Here is a 23,780-nt window from a genome sequence, read left to right on the forward strand (position 1 = left end):
AGCTGTTTCTGTCATTGCCATTAGTATCTGCTGTGAACTCTGCCTCTGATAGCTGGGAAAACAGGCTCAGGGAGGAACTGCTTGGAGGGGGGGGGGGGGGGGGGCATGTGTAGAGAGCAGGGCTGGGGACTAATTGGCCATGCAGGTCCTCAGCCCTGAGGCAGGGCCTCCTGGGTCTAGGGCCCCTCACTGAATACCCCATTGCCGCTGCTCCCATAAAGCTGCGTTCAGGGGCACCCTGGCATTTCCAGGTGGCAAATATGGCCTCTGGGCAGTGGTGGGCCTGCTGGGTGGAGAAACATTTCTGTGGCACAGGGCTGGAGTGTGGGGAGCACGCACGTCAGGTCGGCTTTGGATACGGATTTTATTACTGTTGCTGAGCAGAGGGGCCTTTACAGGTATGTGGGGAGGGGTGTCCACTTCAGAGTACCCTTGGCCACCCCCTGAAGGGGGCTAGAATATCATTCCAGATCTGGAGCTGGGTGAGGGCGCTCCGCACCTCCCCCTGCATGCAGAAACCCCAGTCCCCTGGTCCCATACCCATGTTCTGCCCAGGAGCAGGTGAGCCAGACCTCACAGCATCCCAGCTGTCTGGGTGGAGGAGGCAGGTGAGGAGGGGCTCAGCCCACTGGCTTGACTTTGGCGATAAAGAGGGCAGCAGCCTTCTCCAGGAACTCCTCTCGGGTCATGGGGGAGCTGGACCGCCGGGCCACCAGAGCACGGTCCATGGCCTGCGCCAGGCTGTCAGGCCCCAGGCGTGAGCCAGCCTCCAGGTAGTGGGAGGGAGCAGAGGCACCACTGCTGGCCTGCAGGGCCCCCTCCAGGGTGTCCAGCACTGCCTGGCTCATGCGGCGGTCAGCAACGGCCAGGGTGGGGTCCTCCAGCAGTTGGTAGAGGGCGCCAGCCCGCCCCACGAACTCCAGCAGCACAAAGCAGGTGAGCATGCCAGTGCGGAAGACATCCAGTGGTACAGCCTCGTGGTCCCGGCACTGGATCTTGCGCAGTAAGGGTGCTACGACCTCCTCAGGGGCCTCCCCATCTCGGCAAATGCGCTTGAGCAGTTCACTGTAGGTACGCCCATCCAGCCCCGGCTTCTTCTTGCGCCCACTGGCGCTCAGGCACTCATAGGCCACACCGACATTGTTGTTGAAGGCTGTCCTGCAGGCGGACAGGGGTGTTGGGCCAGCCCAGCAGGGCACTCCACCCCCATGCCCACCAGCCTAGTCCAGGTTCCTGTCCCCCCTTGTACTTCCTCCAACATGCCTGGCCTGGCCCAGCCTCAGGGCCTTTGCACAGCTGTGACCTCCCGCTGGAATGCCCTTCCCACAGCTCTCCCCATAGCTCCCCAAGTCGCCTTTCTGGTGGGGCCCTCCCCTCCCTAACCTTTTCCTCTATTTTTCTTTTTAACAGTTACTACCATCAGACTCACTATATGGTGTCCTTATGAGTTTATGTTTTTCTGACCTGCATGTCCAGGAGCCCACATCAGGGTTTATCTGTCAGTCACTGTGCAAAACCAGTGCCCGGCCTGCAGCAGGTGCTCAATAAAGGCCTGCTAAATCAGCTGACCAGCATCTGCCCTCGGGACTCTCCATCTGCCCTTCTAAGGATGACACTTGCACTTACAGGGAGGCCACTCTTGGCCAAACACTCTGCCTATCTCATTCCATTCCCCGAGTCCCACTGGCCAAGAGTCGGCAAACTACAGCCATGGGTCAAACCCAGCCCACTGCCTGTTTTTGTAAATAAAATTTTATTGGCACACAGCTACGTTAATCCATTGACATGTTTCTTATGGCAGCTTCCTTGCTGCAATGGCAGAGTCCAACGTTCACAACAGAAATCAGCCTGCAAAGCTGGGAGAACTTGCCACCTTTATCGAAGTCAACCCTGCTCAGCTATAAGGTGGGGGCTATGAGGTGGGTATGGTTCCTTGCCCCATGAGCAACCTGAGGTCCTACTATGTGCCCTGGCCATGTGTGCTGTGAGCTTCATGAGCAAAGTAGGGGAGCATTGGCTAAGTGTGTGAGCTGCAGGGTGAGTCTGGAGCCCACACACTTAACCAGTTAGTGTACAGTGGGTGCCCATGCCTCACTGCCATCACATCTGCAGCCCGGTGCCTGGCCTGTGGCCCAGGGCTAGTGTGGCTGGTGGCCTGTTACTAGTTTCATAGTCACAGCTGGGAAGTGAGGTTCAGGGCCAAGGACCCCAGGGAGGAAGGGCCTGACCCTAGGCCTTAATGGTCATCCTTTCTGGGAGCTCAGCTCCATGGTTCACATTGCAGCTCCACTCTTTTCCAATCCTCACTCAAGGATATCTTTCAAACTGGTAAGAACAGATACTACACTTGATCTTAGCCAAAAGACTGAGAAGCGATTCCAGGATATGTTTTGGGGAGGAAGGGAGGGGAGGAGGGGGAGGGGGAGGAACATAGTGGGGTTGCCTCCGGTGGGTGCCCTGACCAGGAACTGAACCACATCCTTGTGGTGTACAGGACGATGATGAGCCACCTGACCAGGCTGCAGCACCACTCTTATCTCATGTGTGACCTGGGCAGACCACCTCACCTTTCTATGGGTTAGTGTACAGTGGGTGCCCAGTAAGTGCTGGCCAACATATAGGTGTCCAGTAAACTTATACTCTGGTCGACTCAGCACGAGGCTTATAAATGGCTGTGCTGACCTGATGAGCTATGTAGGTCAAAACCCCATTACCTAGGAAGCTGGCACAGAAGTGAGGGCAATAGCCTGGGAGGTCTCTCCCCCAGCTGGGACCCAGTTCGCACCCACCTGGCTATCAACTCCTCTGTCTTCCCATGTATTGGGCCCTTTGCAGTGAGTAAGACCATCCAGGGAAGCAGAACGGGTGCCAGATGCAGTTTCAACAAACATTCGTTTCCATGATTACGACTGTTACCACATAATAACCCTCTGTAGGAGCTTTTACTAGCTCCTTTCACCAGAAGGAGGAAGTTGGGGAATCTGGTGTAACTGTGGCGGCCATGAGTGCCGGTATCAGTTACCAACTGCTGCATAACAACTTACCCCCAAACTTAGTGTCCTAAAATGGCAACAACAGTTATGACGAGGTTTCTGTATGGCAGGAACTCGGGAGAGGCTTAGCTGGAGGATTCTGGCCTGTTCCCTTATAAGGTCGAGGTCAGGATGTCAGCTGTGGACATGGTCCTCCAAGGCTGGACAGTGGAGGTGTTTCACTGCTGGTTCAGACAGGAGGCCTTGGGTCCCGGCCCTGGGTGTCCCCATGGAATGACTTGAGCACCTCCACACATGGAGTGTGTGCTCTCAGGAAGAAGTAGCTGTCACGTCCATGACACCTAGAGGTGACACATCCTGTAGATGTGGGAGATGAGTGCATGCAGGTGTGAATACCAAGAGGTGAGGGCCTCCAGGGGCATCTCGAAGACTGGAGAGCACTGTGCTGTCCAGCCCTCTCCGCGCTGTGCCTGAGCCCTCTGACTTGCTTTGGTGACTGAAATGTGCCTGTGAGCAATGCGAGGGCCATGTTTAATGGAAATTTTCAGAGCCATCGCTTCATTCCCCACGGTTCACTCTCCACTACCACGGTGTAAGCTCATAGCAGTCCCGTGGTGTGAGGACACAAACCTTAGCTGTGTTGAGGCCACAGGTCTCTGGGGTATTTGTTCATTTGGTGGGACACGGCTCACCCTGCCTGGTACATAAGTGGCCCACGATCCATCCAACACTGGGCCCTGAAGCCTCTCCTCCAGGAATCTGGTTGACCCATCAGGGGGCAAACATTTAGGTGCTTGTTGGTTCCCCGGGTGTTCCCGGCCCCGGCTCAGACCTGCACGCAAGCTCTAGCCACTGCTCTCACTTTCCTCGTCTGGAGAATGAGGGCTGTAATCTGAGCTTCAGGAGTCTTGTGAGGACGGAAGGGCAGGTCTTATGCCAGTCAGTGCTCAAGACTGTGCCAGCACGTGGGAGGGGCCGCATGTGTGCTTGTCATTTGCTATAACCTGGGCTGCAATGCAGCCGGGCTGTCCAGAAGCTGTTTATCTTTAGACTCCCGGCCTCGAAGGCACGCAAAGGGGTAATTCAGCGCAGTGAGATCAGAGCTGTGAGGAGAACTGGGCAAGAAGCCCAGAAGGCAGCAACCAACTCTAGGCCGAGGCTTCATAACTGCCCTTGTGGGGGGCTCCCCCGGTGGTTCCGAATCATGAGGGGCAACCATGCCATCTGGGGGGCGGGCAAGAAGGCAGCCGGCTCTGGACTTGGCCTGGGTTCCATCTTGGCTCCACCATGGAACTCTGGGCCTGTGTCCCTGTCTGGGCGCTTACTGAGGGCTCCATTCCTGTCAGCAATTTGTGAAATGTGTGAGCATTTGTTAAAACAAAAAAAGAACAGAGCCCTGACCGGTGGCTCAGTGGATAGAGCGTCGGCCTGCGGACTGAAGGGTCCCAGGTTCGATTCTGGTCAAGGGCATGTACCTGGGTTTCGGGTACATCCCCAGTAGGGGGTGTGCAGGAGGCAGCTGACCGATGTTTCTCTCTCATCGATGTTTCTAACTCTCTATCCCTCTCCCTTCCTCTCTGTAAAAACATCAATAAAATATATTTTAAAAAATATATATATATATTTTAAAAGAATATATTTATGGGATGTCTCATAAAGTTAGAGAGACTTTTCACTTTAGACCAGGGGTTCTTAATAGGGGTAATCCTGCCCCAAGGGCACACTGGATAATATCTAGGGACATTTGTAGTTTGTTGTCACACTTCGGGTGCTCCAGTCATCGAGGAGTGGGGGCCAGGAATGATGGCTTAGGAGTCCTTGGAGCCACACTGCCTGGGTCTGACTCTGGCTTTGTCCCCTCAGGGCCATGCAGCCCACAAGTCCTGAGGAAACCCAGGGTCCTGAGGCCAGCAGGGGGGCGATGGGATGCCATCACCAGTCCTGCAGGCCAGCAATGCTGACGTCTCGAGACACCTGCACAGGGGGTTTTGTTGACTTCTCCCTAAACCTTTTGTGATGACATGCTCAAGAACAGCCTCATGATAGCCTGGTCAACCTTGCAGCATCAGGTAAAGTTGCCCAACCTGGGAGCACCTGTCTCCCACACCTGGGACTTCCTGGTCACGATTCTACTCCTGACCCGCCAGGCGTGGTAAAGGACCCCCTGCTCACTGCTCTCCCTCTGTGCCCTTGCTGCTCCCAATTGCCTACAACAGCAGCCCCAATTCCCCTGCACTGCAGTGACTTGTGTCCCCACAAAATGTACATCCACCTGGAACCTCTGAGTGTGACCTTATTTGGAAATAGGGTATTTAATACGTAATTAGTTCAGGATCTGGAGATAGGGTGAGGTGGCTCTAAATCCAATGCCAGATGTTCTTAGAAGACAGAGGAGACGGCAGCCATGTGATGACGAGACAACAGCTGAAATGAGGCTTCCACCAGCCCAGGGACACCCAGGAGCTAGGAGAGGCAAGAAAGACCCTCCCCCAGAACCTCTGGAGGGAGCTCGGCCCTGCAACACCTTGATTTCAGACTTCTGGCCTCCAGAACTGTGGGAGAATATATTTCTGTTGTTCTAAGCCACCAAGTTTGTGGTAATTTGTTGCAGCGGCCAGAGGGAACTAATAGATTTTCCTGGTGACCCTACATCCAACAGATGCTTCTCAGCCTTCATTTACTGGACCACTGGATACAGGGCTACTGCCAGCCCACACGGTGACTTTGTGTGAATTAGGAAAAAACTCTACAAAAAGCCTTCATATAAATATCCTTGCTGTGATGTCTACGGGGAGAGTGGCTTGTGCATTGCTTGACCTGAACAACTGTACACGGTGGCCCTGCCACGGACCACTTTTCCTCCTGGGAAGATGTCCTGGGATGCCACTCTCTTCTGGTTCCCACCTTCACCCCTGGTCTGCCTTCACATATTTTTTGTGGGTTCTCTGAGGCTGGGGCTCCTCAAAGTTGGAGCCTGGGCTCTTCTCAGCTCTTCTGAGGCCTTCGCAATTCTTCCCAGTTGACAACCTCCTGTCCCAGTTGCACATCTCAGTTGCAAACCTACTTGTCTACTTTCCTGCTACAAGGTTCTCCGAGCTCCCTGACTCTGGCAACTTCCCCCAAACCAGTAACCTTCCATCTCAGTAGATACCTGGGACTGCCCTACACACTCCCCTTCCACCCTGGCCCCAGCAAATCCACCAGCTCGGCCTTTGGAGCATGTCCAGAGCCCATGTATGTCCCACCTGCTCCTCTTCCCAGGTTCCTATCTCAGGGGTGGCCCCAGCATCCAGATACCCAGCTGCTCTCTTGTCTGGCTGTCATCTTGGATACCCTGAATTCCCTTCCCTCCTGTGGGAGTATATTTCTGTTGTTTTAAGCCACCAAGTTTGTGTTAATTTGTGGTGATGTGGCTGCTCTGCTCAGATGCTTACTCTCCACACGACTCCCACAGCTGAGCTCCCTCCCCAACATCTCTGTATTTTCCTTCTTGGGGTCTGCACCTGTGACTCTTTCTGGAGGTCTGCCCAGAAACATCTGGGAATAGCTTGGGAATCAAGCTGAAATGCTCCCTTGGTTGGCTTCCTCCTTCCTGGGGTCTCCTGGGAGCACCCTCTTATAAAATCACCCCATATGAGTGCTTGCCTCAGGCTCTGCTGCTGGAGACGCCCCTAGCCAAGACCCAGTCCACCCACATCCAGTCAGTGACTTTGTCCAGTTGATGATGCTTCTCCCCAATCCACCTGATGCAGACCATGCATTCAACACATATTCCTCAACCACCTTGCATGGGCTTACAACTGTGGGTAAGCAGGGACTGGAGGGGAGTGGGAAGGCGCCATCCCCTCTACCCCACCATGCTTCAGCTGTGAGAAGGCAGTGAGTCCCACAGTGCACCTGTATGGCCTCCAGGCAGATGCACCTGGGGCACCACCTTTCTCTGTGCGTCACTCAGGGCTCTTCCTGGACACCCCTTCTGCACGCTGGGAGCCTCCCTCTAGGATAGGGGCATTGGGTGACTAGGTGCTTTCTGTCTCCACAGCCCAACCCTATAAAATATTCCTTTTCTGGCTCAATTGGACAGAATTTCTATGCTCGTAATGAGCTAGCTAGGAGGGACCTGGCTCTACCTTGGGCAAAGTCCTCTCTGGGCTCCATGATTTTAAAAAAGTTGGGTGGGCTGCAAGAGGAACTCATTACCTACAAAAAGGCATCACAAAAATTGAAGCCGGCGCATAGCACGCAGGTCATTGCCAGCATACGCTGGGTGCATCCAGCGTCAGGGAGGCAGTGTAGACTATAGTTCCCAGCATGCCACGCACTCAAGCGCCGGGACCCGGGGCGAAGAACCGCGCGGAGCATGCTGGGAATTGAAGTCCGACACACTACCCCGCCCCACCCCCGCCCAGGCCCGCCCCAGTCCCGACCCAGTCCCGCACCTCTGGGAGTGGTGAGCCAGGCGAAGGTGCCACAGCGCGCGGCCCAGGCGCTGCTGCTGAAGCAGGAGCTGGCCCGGGGGCTCCCCGGCGCCGCCGTTTGCAGGCGTACTTAGGCCCATGTTCTCGAAGTAGTGCGCCAGGAAGGAGATCGGTTCCTCGGGCCGTGCCTCCAGCACCTTCAACAGGGCCGCGCGCAGCATTTTTGTCACGCCGACCTGCTGCAGGAAGTCCTCCTCGCTCTCGGTCGTGGCCGCTGCCCCGGACACCGATGGCCGGCTGCTGTCTGTGAAATTGGCCGCCGCGGCCATTGCCAACCGCCGCTTGTCCACTGCCGCCATCTTCGCTGAGGGCAACGGGGCCGGAAGTGCCGTCATATTCCACAGCGCGCCGGCGCCTCTTGGTGGCCATCTTGGTTAAGGGCAGAGGACGCCGGGTACCTCTGGGCGACTGGGAAATCAGTAATGCAGGCCGCCCTTTCCGTTAGGTTCTAGTTGGCATTCCCCCTCCTGTTCCCTCTATACGCGTACTGGTTGCCTTTCCTGGCTTAGGCCCCGAGCTTTGCCAGACTGAAAAACGGCTCCCAAGGAAGGGCCTGGTTTCTGACCTGAAGCCGGACTGCTTGCCAACTGGGTAGTGGGCGCGTCCTTCCTTGCATGGTTCCCTAGCAACCAGTCTCCTCGGTTACCGGAGCCCCTGGCCCTGCTTGGGAGGGGATGGACCCACCCGGATTCAAGGATTGAGCGCCGCCCTGGCCCATTTTTCTGATTTTTGTGTTTGCTCTCAGCCTGGCCTTCAGTCCAACCCAGTCTTGGTCTGAGTTTATAGTTCACCGCGTGGGGACCCGGCCCCAGCCACGCCCAGGCTGCGGTCTGCTCGGGGCTCCCACGGCCCCTAGACCCCTGTGCGTGTTTGGGGAGTGAGTAGACCACCCACAGCGCCCAGTTCCCCATCCCAGGCCGTGACCTTCCTCACAGTGTACCCTCTAGGGCCCTCACACCCCCATCGTTCCCCAGGGCCCACAGGCTCGTCCCCGGCACCTGCTGATCTTAAGTCTAGCCTCGCTCTCGGCTGTCTCCTCCGTAGCTCCCTTAATAAGCCATCTCTTCTGTGTCTTTTTCCACACCGCCCCCCCCCCCACCCCCATACAGTCTCCATTTCTTTTGATGGCTCCTAGTTATTCTGGAGTTCCAGGTTCCCCGTATCCAGGGAAAGGCACAGTATTTGTATTCTCCCTCCCCAGGCAAAGTGCACACTCCTCCTGCCCCAGGCTAGTGGGGCTGGGGTGTCTGTCTGTCCTGTTTCTTGGGGGAGTCGCCCGGGGCAGAGAAGTCCAGGGTCCTCCTACCACAACAGAAGCCACTGAGGTCAGACAACAGGCTCTTTATTCTCCAGTTGGAGGGAGGGGCAGGTCCCCAGGGGTCCCACCAGGGGAAACCCAGCCTAGCTGTTCTGCTCTCAGGGCAGAGGACACCCCATCAGCCCTCATGCTGCCCAGAACCCTGCAATCGTCCTCTGGTCACAACGGGGTGGAAGGAAAGGCAGGCCACTTCAGAGGTGCTGGTGGGCCTTGCGGTCCCCTGGCGGGCTGGCAGCATTTCCACAGGCGGTAGGTGAGGACCGTCAGGAGGAGCAGCCCCAGCACCAGGCTGCCCATCCACAGGGCTTCGGACACTGGTGGGGAGCCTGGAGGAGAAGCATCGGGAGCCTGAACACCTCTTTGCAGGTTGTGGGGATAAGCCCAGCAGAACCTGCCAAAGGGCTTCCAAATTTACCAAGTTCCCTAGAATTTAACAAAGGACTTAATGACTTAGAATAGCCATTTTTAACCTTTTTCATTCCCTGGCACACACAAACAGATTATTAGAATTCCGTGGCACACCAAAACATATATTTTTTGCCGATATGACAAAAAAATAGGTATAGCCCTAGCTGGTTTGGCTCAGTGGATAGAGTGTCAGCCTGGGGACTGAAGGGTCCCGGGTTCTATTCCAGTCAGGGGCACATGCCCGGGTTACGGGCTTGATCCCCATTGGGGGGCGTGCAGGAGGCAGCTGATCAATGATTCTCATCATTGGTGTTTCTATCTCTCTCCCTCTCTCTTCTTCTCTGAATTCAATAAAAAATATTTTAAAAAATAGGTATAATTTTTATTCATTCACACGGGATGGCTATTGCTGTGTTGGCTGTTGTCATTTTTTATTTTTATTTTTTTTTACATATTTTTATTGATTTCAGAGAGGAAGGGAGAGGGAGAGGGAGACAGAAACATCAATGATGAGAGAGAATCATTGATCGGCTGCCTTCTGCATGCCCCACACTGGGGATTGAGCCCACAACCCAGGCATGTGCCCTTGACCGGAATCAAACCCAGGACCCTTCAGTCCACAGGTCAACGCTTTATCCACTGAGCCAACCCGGCTAGAGCTGTTGTCATTTTTTAATGAACAATGTAAGGGAAAAGAGTTTGGTGCCCCTGACTAAAGAGGTATTGCATGTTTAAAAAATTCTTGTGCACGCTGGTTGAAAACCACTGGCTTAGAATGTCTTTTGAAATGTATAAAAACCACTGGGATATCCAAAGGACTTTGGAGTGAATCTTTTTAAAAAAAATATGTATTTTATTGATTTTTTACAGAGAGCAACGAAGAGGGATAAAGTTAGAAACATTGATGAGAGAGAAACATCGATCAGCTGCCTCCTGCACACTCCCTACTGGGTAATGTGCCCGCACCAAGGTACATGCCCTTGACCGGAATCGAACCTGGGACCTTTGAGTCCGCAGGCCGATGCTCTATCCACTGAGCCAAACCGGTTAGAGCTGGAGTGAATCTTTTGAAAGGTATGTAGGACCTTAGAGTTAGAATTGGGCTGTCCAGGGAGGCGGCCACTCACATGTCTATACTTGAAATGTGGCTTGTCTGGGTAGAGAAGTGCTAGCTGGCAGTGTAACATACACATTGTAAGAACATAAAATATCCCACTCATACCTTTTTACAGATTACACATTGAAGTGATGATATTTGAGTTATATTGGGTTCAATAAAATATATTATCTAGCCTGGCCAGCGTGCTCAGTGGTTGAGTGTCAGCCTATGCACCAGTTTGCTGGTTTGATTCCTGGTCAGGGCACATGCCTGGGTTTTGGGCTCGATCCCCTGTGGCGGGTGTGCAGGAGGCAGCCAATTGATGTTGATGTTTCTCTATCATCGATGTTTCTATTTTTCCCTTTCCCTTCCTCTCTAAAATAAATAAAAACATTTTAAAAAATACATTGTCATTTTTACTTATTTTTCTGAATGTGGCTACTAGAAAATTTGAAGTGACCTAAGTGGCTGTATTCGATTTTTATTCCACAGGCTGTTGTAGTCATAAAGTTCAGTTTACAGACTGCTGTGAAATCTATGTAGTTCCTGAAATGTTGTCATGGCAATGCCAGGCAACTGTAATCTTGTGTGTCAAGAAAACCCACTGGACAGTTGGGAAAGCTGAGACTGGGCAGGGCACCTCCTTGTCTAAGGCCTGTGTGCAAGGCTTCCTCCCTCCTAGGCTCCCCCAGGGCCCGCCCCACCCCGCCCCACCCCGCCAAACTCACAGATTTCTGGGAGTAGGTACAGACTGGCTGTGTGGCCCCCTGGGTCCAGGCGACACTGGAACCAGCCCTCGGGGTTGCATCCAGCCCACAGCACGCTCAGCCAAGCCTGGGCCCCGTCCTCCCTCCTCTTGTAAGCTGCCAGATCGCCGGGTGCCCGGGTCCAATGCACAGCTATGCCAGGGCCACAGGCCGCTTCACACAGCAGCTCTAGACCCCCTGGTGTTGGCGTCTGGTGGATCTCAGGGTGGCAGGGCCTGGTGGAGCTGTTCCCAGGTGTGGGGCCAGGACTCCAGGGGCTGGGGGTGGAGTTCTGCTCCAGGATGGCCTCTAGGGAGGTTGTGACCGGGGTCTCCTGGGAGGTCGGGCTGTGCCGGACTGGAAAAGAGGGCAGCCGTTTTTCTTCCTGTCACCCCAGTTGCTTTCTTGCCTCAGTCTCCCCATCTGGACCATGGGGTTGGAGGAGAACTGCTCCAACTCCCACCTTGGGCCACTTGGTGAATTGCAATGTATGCGAGTGGGTAGGAGTGGGATTGGTCTGTTGTGGTCCTCCCCACCCTAAGGGAACTTCTGAATCTCCTGGTCTCACTTTCTTCGACTGTAAAGGAGACAAGAGCCACCACCTAGGCCCTCACATGCACCCAGAGCGTAGGGTCAGTGAGCATGAGCATTGGATTTTATTATTATGGGACTGGGTGGTGGAGAGAGGGAGGATGCATCTGACACAAACTGACCACCTACTGTGTGCCAGGGCCCATGTTAAATGTTGTTATTCATCATTCAGCACCTGCTTACTGTATATCTGCTATGCGCTAGGCACTATAACAGTTATTCATTCATTCAGAGTGTATCTATTCAACACCTATGTTCTAGACACTGTTTTAGCCAGTGAGAACACAACCATGAATAATACACACATTCCTATCTTGGTGAAGCCAAGAGCAGGGGAGATAGATAATGGGGAAAAAATTAAAAGAACATATGGGAGGTCAGATGTTAATAAAAATGTGTCAAGAAACATTCAATAAGAGAGAAAGGGCCGAAACCGGTTTGGCTCAGTGGATAGAGCGTCGGCCTGCGGACTGAAAGGTCCCAGGTTCGATTCCGGTCAAGGGCATGTACCTGGGTTGCGGCACATCCCCAGTGGGAGATGTGCAGGAGGCAGCTGATCGATGTTTCTCTTTCATCGATGTTTCTCTCTATCTCTCTCCTTTCCTCTCTGTAAAAAAATCAATAAAAAATATATATTTAAAAAAAAAAAAAAGAGAAAGGGCGTGTGTGTGTGTGTGTGTGTAAACATGTCCATGTGTGAGGGGAAAGCGGAAGTCAGGAGAAGCCTCACTGGGAAGGTTACCCGAGAGAGGTGAGTGAGGAGAAATCTGCGGGAAGAGCATTCCCAGGGGAGGGTACAGCATATGCAAAGGCTCTGAGGCTGGACCGTGTCTGTTGGAGGAATAGTGAAGACGTCTGTGTGGCTGGAGCAGAGTGAGGGGAAGAAAGGGAGGAAGTGAGGGCAGGAGATGATGGTATAGGTTGTGCAGGGCCTTGGGGGCCCCAGGGAGGACTTGGGCTTTTATTTGGAGGGAGATGGGAGCCCTGAAGGGCTGTGAGCAGAACAGGTGGGACTCAGGTGCTCACAGGCGCCCTCTGGTGGCTGCTACCAAGAAGACAAACTGTGGGGATGAGGATGGGAGCCAGGGACCAAGGGGAAGGGCAGAGCTGGTACCAGAGTACATGGAGGGTAGGTGCTCAGTAAATTTGTTGAATGGATGAATAAACAAATGATTTAGAAGTATCTCTCTGGCTGCCTCAAGGGACAGACTCAAGATGGAATGCAATTTTCCCGCGGGCCTAGGGACTCTGACCTCGAGTAGGTCCCCTAAATGGGGACCCAGCAGGTGAGGGGCAGAATCAGTTACAGAAGAGTTGCTGTACACCACTCATCAAGGCCCCTAGGCACTGGGTAGTGTGACTTCACCCACTTCCCGGGGAACACGCAGTCAGGACCCTGCAGACCCACCTGGAATGGGCTTTCGGTGGCTCAGCTCCAAGCCCGGCAGCCTCATGGTCGCCTGGCAGTGGAGGGCGAGTGGAGCAGGTGTTCCCAGGGGGGGAAGCAGCCAGCGCTCTGTCACTTGGAACAATAGGTCCTCGCCCTCCTGGGACTCCTCATCCCCCTCCCGGCCCAGCTCCTGCACCCCCTCCAGTTCCTGGTCCCCCAGGAGCAGGGACAAGGAGAGGACATCAGGGCTGGCAGGCGTGACGTTGTGGGCTGTGCAGGCCAACTCTTGGTCCCGCCCGGCCACCAGGTCCACTGGGGAGACAGTCAGCTGGTTCGGGAAGGCTGTGTAGGGAGGTTTGGAGGGGCATGGGCTGAGCCTAGAGCAGTGGTTCCCAACCTTTTTTTTGGCCACGGCCCACCTAAGCATCTCTAAAATCCTGATGTCCCCCCTCCTGTTATGTATAATTCTTATTCAAAAAGTGAACCCTATTCTTGTGGAGGAAGCCTAAAAGGCCATTAACTTGGTCTAAACAAGCTTCCAAAGAACATGGCATCCATAAAAGAGAAAAGTAAAAGAACGAAAGGACAGTTGAAGTACTGAGGAAGAAATCTCTAAGAAATTATTAAAAAATAATATGAAGTGATATGAAAAAATAGCAAATAAAGTTTCAAAACATATAATAGAGAACTGAAATGCATAAATATGTCACTATATATATATATATATATATATATATATATATATATTTATATACTGTATATGAGGCCCCTAGCACCATAAGAAATGTAAAAAATTCACTGTTAATAACCAATTCTCGAATTGCTCCCCTTAAAGATCAAATTGCCCTTTTGGGAACCACTGGGCCCTGAGGAGGGTGATGAGTTGGGACCAAGCAGGAGGGTGATGAGTTGGGACCAAGCAGGAGGGAGTAGAGACTGCTGGTGCAGACAGGGAAGACCCAGTAGGCACACCTTGCGTGGCTATACTGTAAAAAAGATGCTGGAGGGGGGTCCAGAGCAGAAAGAGTGCGTGTTGGGGGTCAGGTATGGGAGGTTTGGGGGTAGGTTGGGGGTGTGGGAGTGAAGACTGGGAGCCTGGAGGGGGGATGTGGAGAGAACCAAGTGGATTGCATTTCAGTTTGAGCTGGAGCAGGGTGGGCAATCTGGGAAGGCTCCCGGGCAGAGGTGGCACAGCAACAGATACAGCAGGGCTGCTGGGGGGGCCTGGCTGGTGCAAAGGCTGCGAGAGGAGGAGGAGCGGGGGCTCACCAAACACCAGGAGTCGCACGGTGTGCTGGTAGGTGAGGTTCCCGCAGGAGCCCACGCACACGCGGGTCCCCGCAGACGACAGTGAGGCGTTGCGCACGGAGAGGACGCTGCTGCCGGCGCCCGACTGCACCGCGCCCAGGCTGGTGTCCAGGCCCCGCCACTGCACCGAGGCGGCCCTGGGGCCCGCGCAGGGCAGGCGGCAGGTGAGCTGCCTCGACTCGCCCACGGCCACTGCCACCACGGGCTCGGGGGGCTCCACCTCCAGGCGCCCACCTGCGGGCAGACTGCGCTCTCAGCCCCCCCCCCAACCTGCCCCCCCCCCGCCCCCCGGCCTCAGACCCCTGCCCCGAGCTCCCTCTCTGCCACCGAGCCTCTCAGCCCCTCCAGAGCGGGCCCCCGCAGGACCCCCATCACCTTCCCTGAACCTCCCCACCGCCCTTCACCCAGCGCCCCCCCCCCGCAGCCACTCCCCGCTCTCTCCTAAGCCCCCTCCCCTCTCGGAACCCCCTCTTTTCACCTAACCCCCTCTCTCCCCAGCGCCCTCCGCACCCACTCCCCGCTCTCTCCTAAGCCCCCGGCCCTCTCGGAGCCCCCTCTTTTCACCTAACCCCCTCTCTCACCAGCTCCCTCCGCACCCACTCCCCGCTCTCTCCTAAGCCCCCTCCCCTCTCGGAACCCCCTCTTTTCACCTAACCCCCTCTCTCCCCAGCTCCCTCCGCACCCACTCCCCGCTCTCTCCTAAGCCCCCCGGCCCTCTCGGAACCCCCTCTTTTCACCTAACCCCCTCCTCTCCCGAGCTCCCTCCGCACCCACTCCCCGCTCTCTCCTAAGCCCCCTCCCCTCTCAGAACCCCCTCTTTTCACCTAACCCCCTCTCTCCCCAGCTCCCTCCGCACCCACTCCCCGCTCTCTCCTAAGCCCCCCGGCCCTCTCGGAACCCCCTCTTTTCACCTAACCCCCTCCTCTCCCGAGCTCCCTCCGCACCCACTCCCCGCTCTCTCCTAAGCCCCCTCCCCTCTCAGAACCCCCTCTTTTCACCTAACCCCCTCTCTCCCCAGCTCCCTCCGCACCCACTCCCCGCTCTTTCCTAAGCCCCCTCCCCTCTCAGAACCCCCCCCCCCCCCCCCGTGGGCTCACCGCGGCCTGTCTGGAGGAGCCCCATGAAGAGGGGAAGCAGGAAGGCCAGGCCCCGTTCCATGCTGGGCCCCCTGCTCTGTCCATGGCCCCCGAGAAAAGTGGCTTAAATAGTGGTGCCTCGGGCTCCTTCCTGCCGCCCCGAGACCCTGCTGCTCCCCCGCCCGCAGCTGTTCCTCCGGGATTTCCCACCCTGACCCCGACCCTGGAGGCGACAGAGAGGCTGGGGCTGGGGGCCAGGGGCGGGCCGAGGTCACACAGATGAAGGGGGTGGTGGGGGGGAGATCTGGGCCAATTCCAGGGCTCACTCTCAGAGACGGAAAGATCGGGAGGTGGGGCCAGAGGAAGGAGACCGCGAGGTCAAGTGAATGGAAAACCCGACGGGGCCCAGGGTCGGCGCCACCCCCGCGCGCCCCGTCGGCGAATCTCGGCCTTCACTGCCCTGAGCGGCCGCGCGGGGTCAGTGCGGAGCAGCCGCCTCCCCGCTCCAGCCTGCGGCCTGGGGGTGGGGGGGTGGGGGGGTGGCGGATCTCCTAGGGGGCGAGGGTCTTTCCCGATGGAACCTTCTGTTCCGGGGGAGGGGGTCCTTCCGGTGGTGGGGGTCTCCTGGGGTGATGGAGCTGAGGCCCACCCGTGCCTGGGACACGGCAGGGCCGACCTCTGAGCGTGCTCCCCTCTGTCCAAGGGGCAGCTGGTGGAGGCCGGGAGCCCCTGGCCGGAGGGTGCCTCCACACCCCGTTCCATAGGGAGACCAGCGTCTGGGGTCCGCAGGCGGCCTGGGAAGGGACCCCGGCCAGGCTTCCCACCACAGCGGTCAGCAGCCAGTCCTGAGACCTCATCTTCCCGGCGCCCGAACTCCCCACGCTCAGCCGGGCTCCCCTTTCCCCTCTGCCCTTCCCGCCCGGTCACCACTGGGCACACAGACACCCCAAGGCTGCCTATGGCATAAGGGAAGAGCCCAACTCCGTGCCCGCTAGAGCCCTTGGGGATCAGGCCTTGGCACGGCTGTGCCCTCACCCTGCTCAGCCTCTGCCCGAATGCTGCCGCCTCCCCACAGCCCTCTCCTCTGTCTCACTCAGTCCAGCTGTGCTTTCCCCGGAGCCCTGAACTCCCCGTAGTGAAGGCGGGGGATCTTGTCTGCCGTGGCCCCCCTGACTCCAGACCCCATCAGAGCAGGCACACAGGAGGAACGGAGGTATCCAAACTCAAGGTGTGGCCTGTGCCTGTGTCCCTTGGGCGGCCCGGAGATGGGATTTCTAAGCACCACCACTCTGCCTGTCTGTGTCTCCCCAGCCTCTTGTCAGGGGCAGAAACGGAGGCTCTGAGGGGCTGGGAAGAGAAGGGGTACACGGACGCTGAGGGACTGAGGCCTCAAGAGGCAAGGGTCCATGTGTGTGAACTCAGTGTCCCTCTTCCGTGGTCCCAACCCCCCTCCTGCCCTGGTGCCGGGAATGGCCACACAGGAAGATGGACTCCAAGTTTCCGTCCTCCCCAGCCCAGAGGTGTAGGCCCTTCTCGGGAAGCTGGGCCCTTAACCTGCTGGCCCGGTGAATGGGCCTCTTCCAGGCTCTGACCTGACTTCCTGCTGCCCTGGCAGTTGCGGCCCCTTGCAGGGCGTGACCAGCCCTCTGGGCCCTGCCTCCCCCACTGTTGCCCACCCCAAGCTCCCAGATCGGCGCTCTGTCTGTGTAAGTGGTGGGTCATCTTCACATTCAGGTTCACATCGCTGTACGAGAGCATTGAGGAGAACCCCGTGACCTGGGGTGGGTGGGGTGGCCGGTGCCACCACCCTGAGGACAGGTGGGCTGAAGAGATGAAGAAGGTTCTGGGCAGAGGTGAAGCCTAGGGAAAGGGAAAAGAAAAGAGTGAAGAAGAGACAGACGATTGGGGGGGTGGGGGGGGGGAGAAGAAAGGGATGGGGCAGGAGTCTGGGTGGACCCCAGGGAGGGGTGAGGGGGAGACCCCTGGAAGCCTGAGGGCAACAGTAGCTGTGGGCTGAACCAGTTTCACACCTGCATCTGGGACATGGGGTGTTGTCCCTGGAAGGCTCAGTCCATGGGAGCCGCCTGGTTTTGGGCTGAGGTCCTTGCTCAATCCCTCCTCCCCCCAACCCTTGGCCTGGGCTTCCTGCAGACTGCCCTCAGATCCCCTTCCCGGCATTGTCCCCACCAGGGAGGAAGTCCTCAGCGGCCACGGCAGGAAGCCGCCTTCCCACGGAGGGTCCCAGCCCCCTCTCCAAGACCCAACATCCTGGCCTTCCCTGCCCCATGACAACACTGGTGCTCTGCAGGGACCTGGGCCAGGAGGGTGTCCAGGAGAGGGCGCCCTGGAGATGCCTTTTCCCTCCAGGAACACCCTTCTCACCAGCCTGGGCCAGCTCCCCTCACTGGCACCACTGGTCAGTTGGGGGCCTTGAGGCTCTTTCTTTGGGAGTGGGCTGCAGCGATGAGCGCAGGGCTGGGTCCTTTGGGACCCCTGTCAGGTCCCCCCACCCAGCTCTGGTGCTGGAGACCCCATACCTGAAATGTCAGCCCAAGTCCTGCCCCTTGGGGTAGCTCCCTGTTTTGGTGAGTCTGGGGGAGGGGGGAAGGCTGGGTGGGTCTGTTTAATAAATAACCACACAGAAGGCTCTGGAGCAGGAAGGGCTATTGCAGTTCATCAGGTCTTCCATCCCCTGCTGGCCCCTGAGCTAAGCTGAGGGGGCGTGGCAGGAGGAGTGACACCCAGGGCACCAAGCTGGGGGGTCAGGACCCCGAATAAATAACTAACAGAATGCCTGTGAAGACAACATTGTTTGATGAATCTGTTTGCGAAGCTGAACCCAAGTCTGGCAAAACAGGTGGTGGCAGGTGGCCATCCTATGGCTGCCAGAGCCGGGGGTCTGCATGCTGCCCAGCCGCTCCGGCCATCTGGGGGCCTGAGATTTAAGTCACCAGGAGTGTCAAGGGGAGCGAAGGCTCTGAGTGGTGACACCTGGGTTCAGACTGGTTGGAAGTGGCTAGAAGCTCCTCAGAGACTGCAGCTGGTCCCCCATTGGGGAACAGGGTTCAGACGAGCAACTCCAAGGGAGATAGGTGGGATGAGCTTTGAGGGTGCCAAGGCCCCTCACTTATCCCACAGGGCAGGGAGGCCCGTCTTGGTGAGAGCGGATTTGGGAGTGCTGGCTCCATCACCCTGAGGCAGGAGGATCTGAAGCTTGGTCCCTGACCTCAGGCCCTGTGGCTACCTGAGGCCATGCTGTTCTTTAGAAGCAGTTCCTTACTGGGGAATTGCGGGAGTGGGGTGGGGGGGAGAGGAGCCTCAGGGTACCCATCACTGGGCTTGTGGGTGTTGGGCCACAGGGCCAGGTGGTTGTGCTGGTAGATGAAAGGGGCTCTGGGAGCAGGTACAGAAGAGGAAGAGTGGCCTGAATGTGGTCTCTTTGGAGAGAGTGGGTGGTGGTGATGAATTAGAATAGAGGATTTGGCATAGGTACCAAAGCTACCAGAGCTTTGGGCCCCACGTGTGCAATTTCCTGTCCCAGACCAACTGGCTGCACCCTGGATGATTGACCCAGCAGAGAACAACCAGGTAGGTCACACAACAAACAGGACAGGGCACAGCCACCAGCCACTCTCAGCTACTGACCACCTGAAATGTCATTTAAAATTTATATTTTAGTTTTACTTATTATTTTTTAAAATATATTTTTATTAATTTCAGAGAGGAAGGGAGAGAGAGAGAGAGAGAGAGAGATAGAAACATCAATGATGAGAGAGAATCATTGATCAGTTGCCTCCTGCACGGCCCCTACTGAGGATCAAGCCCGCAACCTGAGCATGTGCCCTTGACTGGATTCGAATCTGGGACCCTCCAGTCTTCAGGCCGACGCTCTATTCACTGAGCCAAACCAGCTAGGGCTTATTTTATTTTTAGAGAGAGAGAAAAACATCAATGTGAGAAAGAAACATGGATTGGTTGCCTCCCATATGCACCCCAACCGGGGATGGAATCCGCAGCCTGGGTATGTGCCCTGACTGGGAATGGAGCCAGCAATCTTTCGGATGATGCTCCACCAATTGAACCACACGGATCAAGGCCGTAAATTTTAATTTTAATTTCAACTTAAAAACAGATACTTAACTCAGTTACTGGAAAACTTCAGTCAGGGAAACACAGTCCTCAATGAAAACTGAAAGTGTCCTCTATAGAGACAGAGGTAAAGCTGGTTTATATAAACAAGAGTTCCAGCCCATACCTGATTGGTCAGTTCTCATGTAAATGAGGACTCCAAATCTTCAGTTTGATTGGTCCAAAAAGCACTGCATGGCCCTAGCCAGTTTGTCTCAGTGGATAGTGCATCAGTCTGCAGACTCAAGGGTCCCCAGTTTGATTCTGGTCAAGGGCGCATGCCCAGGTTGCATGCAGGCTGGATCCTCAGTAGGGGGCGAGCAGGAAACAGCCATTCAATGAGTTTCTCTCATCATTGATGTTTCTATCTCTTCCTCTCTTTTCCTCTTTGAAATCAATATCTACACTAATAAAAGAGAAAAATGGTAATTGGCGTAGGGCGATACCTTTTTCATTGGCTAATCGGGCTATATGCAAATTAACTGCCAACTAAGATTGGCAGTTAACTGTCAACAAGATGGCAGCTAATTTGCATATGTAGGCACAATGCAGGGAGGCGAAAGGGAAAGCAGGAAGAAGCCCCACTGACAGTGATCTGAAACCCAGGGGGGAGCTAAGAGCTTTTGCCCTGCCCCCCAGCCATGATCGGAGAATCAGGCGCCTTTGCCGCCCTGGCCAGTGATAGCAGGAAGTAGGGGTGGAGCCAGCGATGGGAGCTGGGCACAGTCGAAGCTGGCAGTCCCAGGAGCTAGGGGTCCCTTGCCTGGGCCCAAAGCGAAGCCCACAATCGCGGCGCCCCCCGCTGCCACTGCAGGTCCCCGCTGCCTGGGCTGGACGCCTAGGCCAGAGGCGTTAGGCCTGGGCAGGGGCGGAGCCTGCAACCGCGGGGAGCTGGGGGTCCCCTGCCCAGGCCTGACACCTCTGCCGGAGGCCTCAGGCCTGGTCAAGGGGCCGATCCGGTGATTGGTGATCGGAGGGTGATGAGGGTCAACTCCTCTGGCCGAGGCATCAGGCCTGGGGGGGGCGGAGCCGGGGATTGGGGGGATATGATGGTCCCCTTGCCCAGGCCTGAAGCCTGGGTCAGAGGCCTCAGGCCTGGGCAGGGGCCAGAGCCGGTGATGGGGGGAGATGGGGGTCCCCTGTCCAAGCCTGACACCTCTGGTGGAGGCGTCAGGCCTGGGCAAGCGGCCGATCAGGCGATCGGAGGGTGATGGGGGTCAACGCCTGAGGGCTCCCAGTATGTGAGAGGGGGCAGGCTGGGCTGAGGGACACTCCCCCCCCCCCCACACCCAGTGCACGAATTTCGTGCACCGGGCCCCTAGTATATATATATTAGAGACTCAATGCACGAAATTCCTGCAAGAGTAGGCCTTCCTTCCCCCCCCCCGCTGCCAGCACCAGCTTCCCTCTGGCACCCAGGACCTCGGATTCCCTCACAGCCCCAGCTTCATCTGGAAGGTCGCCTGGAAGGACATGTGGTCTAATTAGCATATTGTGTTTCTATTATTATAGATATATTACAAAGGCACTGCACGGAGTATTTGGAATGAAATGCTCTGATTGGTCAGTAAGCTGCAAATGCTACAGCTGCACAGGTCCAATTAGGTGGGGAATATCTCAGTCCTATTGGTCAAATTTTGATCCCCGGAATTCTCTCATAAGAGCGACTCCGTTGCAGAAGCACAGGGCAGGAGCCTGACAGCCCAGTCCGTGGCTTTTCTCTAACATGTAGCTTGGCTGACAGGCCCCTGTAAACAATGGCTTCTAGACTCTGGCTATGAAATTGGGTCCACTAAACCACTAGGATTCCTTCTTGGCCAGGTATATTCTTCTCCGGGTCAACATGGGTTAAGTAAAGTACATTTTATTTTATATTTTCTATAACTAACTTTATTTATGCCACCCATTTCTTTTTTTAAAAAAAAATATTTTATTGATTTTTTACAGAGAGGAAGGGAGAGGGATAGGGAGTTAGAAACATCGATCAGCTGCCTCCTGCACACCCCCTGTTGGGGATGTGCCCACAACCAAGGTAACATGCCCTTGACCGGAACCCAACCTTCAGTCCCCAGGCCGATGCTCTATCCACTGAGCCAAACTGGTCAGGGCCACCCATTTCTTTTTGTATTTTTCAACGTGACTGCTGGAGAATTTAAATGATGTTGTGTAGGTCAAATTCCATTCCTGGAGGGCAGGGGGTTCTGGCCCCAGGCTCAGTCTGTGGCCCGCCTGGGACACAGAACGGAAATATTCTTGGTCACGTGATGAGCTCCCCTCTCCACCTCACCTCGGACTGAGATCTGGGAACCCCTGCTGTTGGAAGGGGTTGGGACAGTGGTTCTCACCTGGGGGTAATTTTGTCCACTCCCCACCCTGGCGGACATTGGGTGATGTTTGGGGACATCAGTGGTTGTCAAGATTGGAGGTGCTCCTGACATCAGGGCGGTGGGGGCCAAAGGTGCTGCTCGACACCCCACAATGCCCTGAGAATAGTCAGGTCCCAATGCCAGCAGTGCTGGGAGTGTCAGAGGCTGGGAAACCCTGGGTGGGAGAGGCCTGACTGTAGAGGGGAGTGGCGGGGGTGTGTGTCCTCGGTCAGCGCGCAGACCAGAGCCCCTCAGGGAAGTGCTCTGCCAAAGCAGCTCCTTCCAGTTGCAGCGTCTGCACCTGCAACATGAGGGGGGCAGGGGAACCAGGCGGGATGGGAGGCGGGCAGCCAGGCTGGGCGAAGAGGTGGGGCCAGATTCAGAGAAGGGTCAAGGGGGAGTTGGGGGTGGATCTGCAGGGAGGTGGGGGGTCGGGGTTGCAGGGCTGTGCCTGGGTGGACCAGGCTGGGTTTGCGGGTCCTGAGCAGGGAATGAGGCCAGGGTTCATCTTCCAAGGTCGACGCTGAGCCCCAGCTGGTCTAGATGGGCTGTGGGTGCCCACTGCCAGGGGCAGCGGCGGGGGCGGGGTCCCGTGTCGGGCCGGCCCTCCGGTACTCACGGCACCGCCATCCTTGGACGATCTTCTTGACCAGCAGGACGTTGCGGTTCATCCGCGTCCTCTCGCGGGCATGGTGCCCCGGCCGCGGTCCCCTGCTCGGCCCTGTGGGGCGCCCGTATCTGCAGCCCGGAGCCCCGGGGGTGGGGTGGGGAGCTCGGGTCTGGCTTCCACCGCGGTCATCAACTACGGGCGGGACTCAGTCGCCGCTTCCGCTGCCATCGCCGCGCACTCGCGCTCCCTGACTCTCCCGGCTGCTCCGGTGCCCTCCTCGCCTTGGCGGGACTACACCTCCCAGCATGCTACGGGCGCCGCGGGTCTGCGGCCGGGGGCTTCGGCTCCCACAAGGCCACGCGCACCGCAGCGGCCCTCCAGCCTCCCCGCTCCCCGCTCGCCCACCACCCGCACCCTGCGCCGCCGACGTGCACGGCTCGGGGACGGGGCTCGAGGCGCTGCGCATACCCGGCGCCACCGCACTTTCCTCCCCCCGCCCCCGCGCCCCGCTTTTACAGAACCCCGTGCTTCTTTAAACCAAGGTCCTGTCCCCCAGTTCCCTGCTGCAATGCATTGCCTAGAACCAGGGACGGGGGCAGGTCGTGTTGCCTTGGGGGAGGTCACGGGGGAGGTAAGAAGGTACTGCATCTCTCAACCCAGACGGCAGCAGGTGCGCAAGGTGCTGGATGAACGCACAGAGGATGACCCCTGGGACCTGAGTCCGAGGCCATAGTGTAGTGTTTCTTCTCTGTCACCCCCTCTCCCCCCACCCCCGCCCAGGGCTGGGATCAGGACACCGGGAGCTGATCCGGCATCTCGCTATGGGGCTGGGATGATGATAAAGGTCGTGTTGCTTGGATGGAGTCATGTTGCTAAGGCATCCAGAGTCTTTTGCCTGGCCAAGGGTCCAGGTGCTAGGGAACAGCCACTGTTTGATCTAAGGTTGAACAGATGTTTCTGGGAACTGACATAATGGTGCTAGGGACCACGGTGTGCTGAGGAGTGATTTTGTCAGGAGGGTCCTACTTTGTGAGTATCGGTTGCTAGGGACGAGGGTCACTCATTAATTCAACAAATATTTAAATGTTTTATTGATTTTTAGAGAGAGGAAGGGAGAGAGAGAGAGAAACATCAATTTGTTGTTCCATTTATTTACGCATTCATTGGTTGATTCTTGTGTGTACCCTGACTGGGGATCGAACCCTCAACCTGGGCATATTTTTTGAGTGCCTACTAGTTGCCAAGCACTGTCCTAGGTACCAGGGGGAC

General features: G+C 56.4%; 2 protein-coding genes across 4 annotated transcripts; both read right to left on the reverse strand.

Moving 5' to 3' along the window:
* Positions 1-345: 345 nt before the first annotated feature.
* On the reverse strand, positions 346-8,441 carry TPGS1 (tubulin polyglutamylase complex subunit 1). Its single transcript, XM_081091619.1, has 2 exons — positions 7,433-8,441; positions 346-1,158 (listed from the first exon to the last, which is right to left on the reverse strand). The coding sequence occupies exons 1-2, from the start codon at positions 7,804-7,806 to the stop codon at positions 621-623; spliced, it is 912 nt and encodes a 303-aa protein (XP_080947745.1). The 5' UTR covers positions 7,807-8,441; the 3' UTR covers positions 346-620.
* A 352-nt stretch (positions 8,442-8,793) lies between these two features.
* MADCAM1 (mucosal vascular addressin cell adhesion molecule 1) lies at positions 8,794-22,950 on the reverse strand. Of its 3 annotated transcripts, none has more exons than XM_081093449.1 (6): positions 22,521-22,936; positions 17,084-17,267; positions 14,293-14,565; positions 13,042-13,365; positions 11,025-11,399; positions 8,794-9,115 (listed from the first exon to the last, which is right to left on the reverse strand). In XM_081093449.1, the coding sequence occupies exons 2-6, from the start codon at positions 17,163-17,165 to the stop codon at positions 8,949-8,951; spliced, it is 1,221 nt and encodes a 406-aa protein (XP_080949575.1). In that variant the 5' UTR covers positions 17,166-17,267; positions 22,521-22,936; the 3' UTR covers positions 8,794-8,948. The 3 variants fall into 3 exon arrangements, with proteins under 3 accessions (XP_080949575.1, XP_080949574.1, XP_080949576.1); XM_081093448.1 differs by having other exon boundaries at positions 8,797-9,115; positions 17,184-17,267; positions 22,521-22,950; XM_081093450.1 differs by lacking the exons at positions 17,084-17,267; positions 22,521-22,936 and adding an exon at positions 15,429-15,596 and having other exon boundaries at positions 8,797-9,115.
* Between the last annotated feature and the right edge of the window lie 830 nt (positions 22,951-23,780).

Source organism: Myotis nattereri (genome assembly GCF_964212035.1).
Source record: "Myotis nattereri genome assembly, chromosome: 5".
Lineage (NCBI taxonomy): Eukaryota > Metazoa > Chordata > Mammalia > Chiroptera > Vespertilionidae > Myotis > Myotis nattereri.

Coding starts and splice junctions, on each gene's coding strand:
- MADCAM1 (XM_081093448.1), bottom strand. CDS start 22,572: ATGAACCGCAACGTCCTGCTGGTCAAGAAGATCGTCCAAGGATGGCGG. Junction 11,400..13,041: donor CCACCGAAAGCCCATTCCAG/GTGGGTCTGCAG, acceptor CCTCTTTTCCAG/TCCGGCACAGCCCGACCTCC. Junction 9,116..11,024: donor GTACCTACTCCCAGAAATCT/GTGAGTTTGGCG, acceptor CTTCTCCTCCAG/GCTCCCCACCAGTGTCCGAA.
- TPGS1 (XM_081091619.1), bottom strand. CDS start 7,806: ATGACGGCACTTCCGGCCCCGTTGCCCTCAGCGAAGATGGCGGCAGTG. Junction 1,159..7,432: donor CTGGCTCACCACTCCCAGAG/GTGCGGGACTGG, acceptor GTCCGCCTGCAG/GACAGCCTTCAACAACAATG.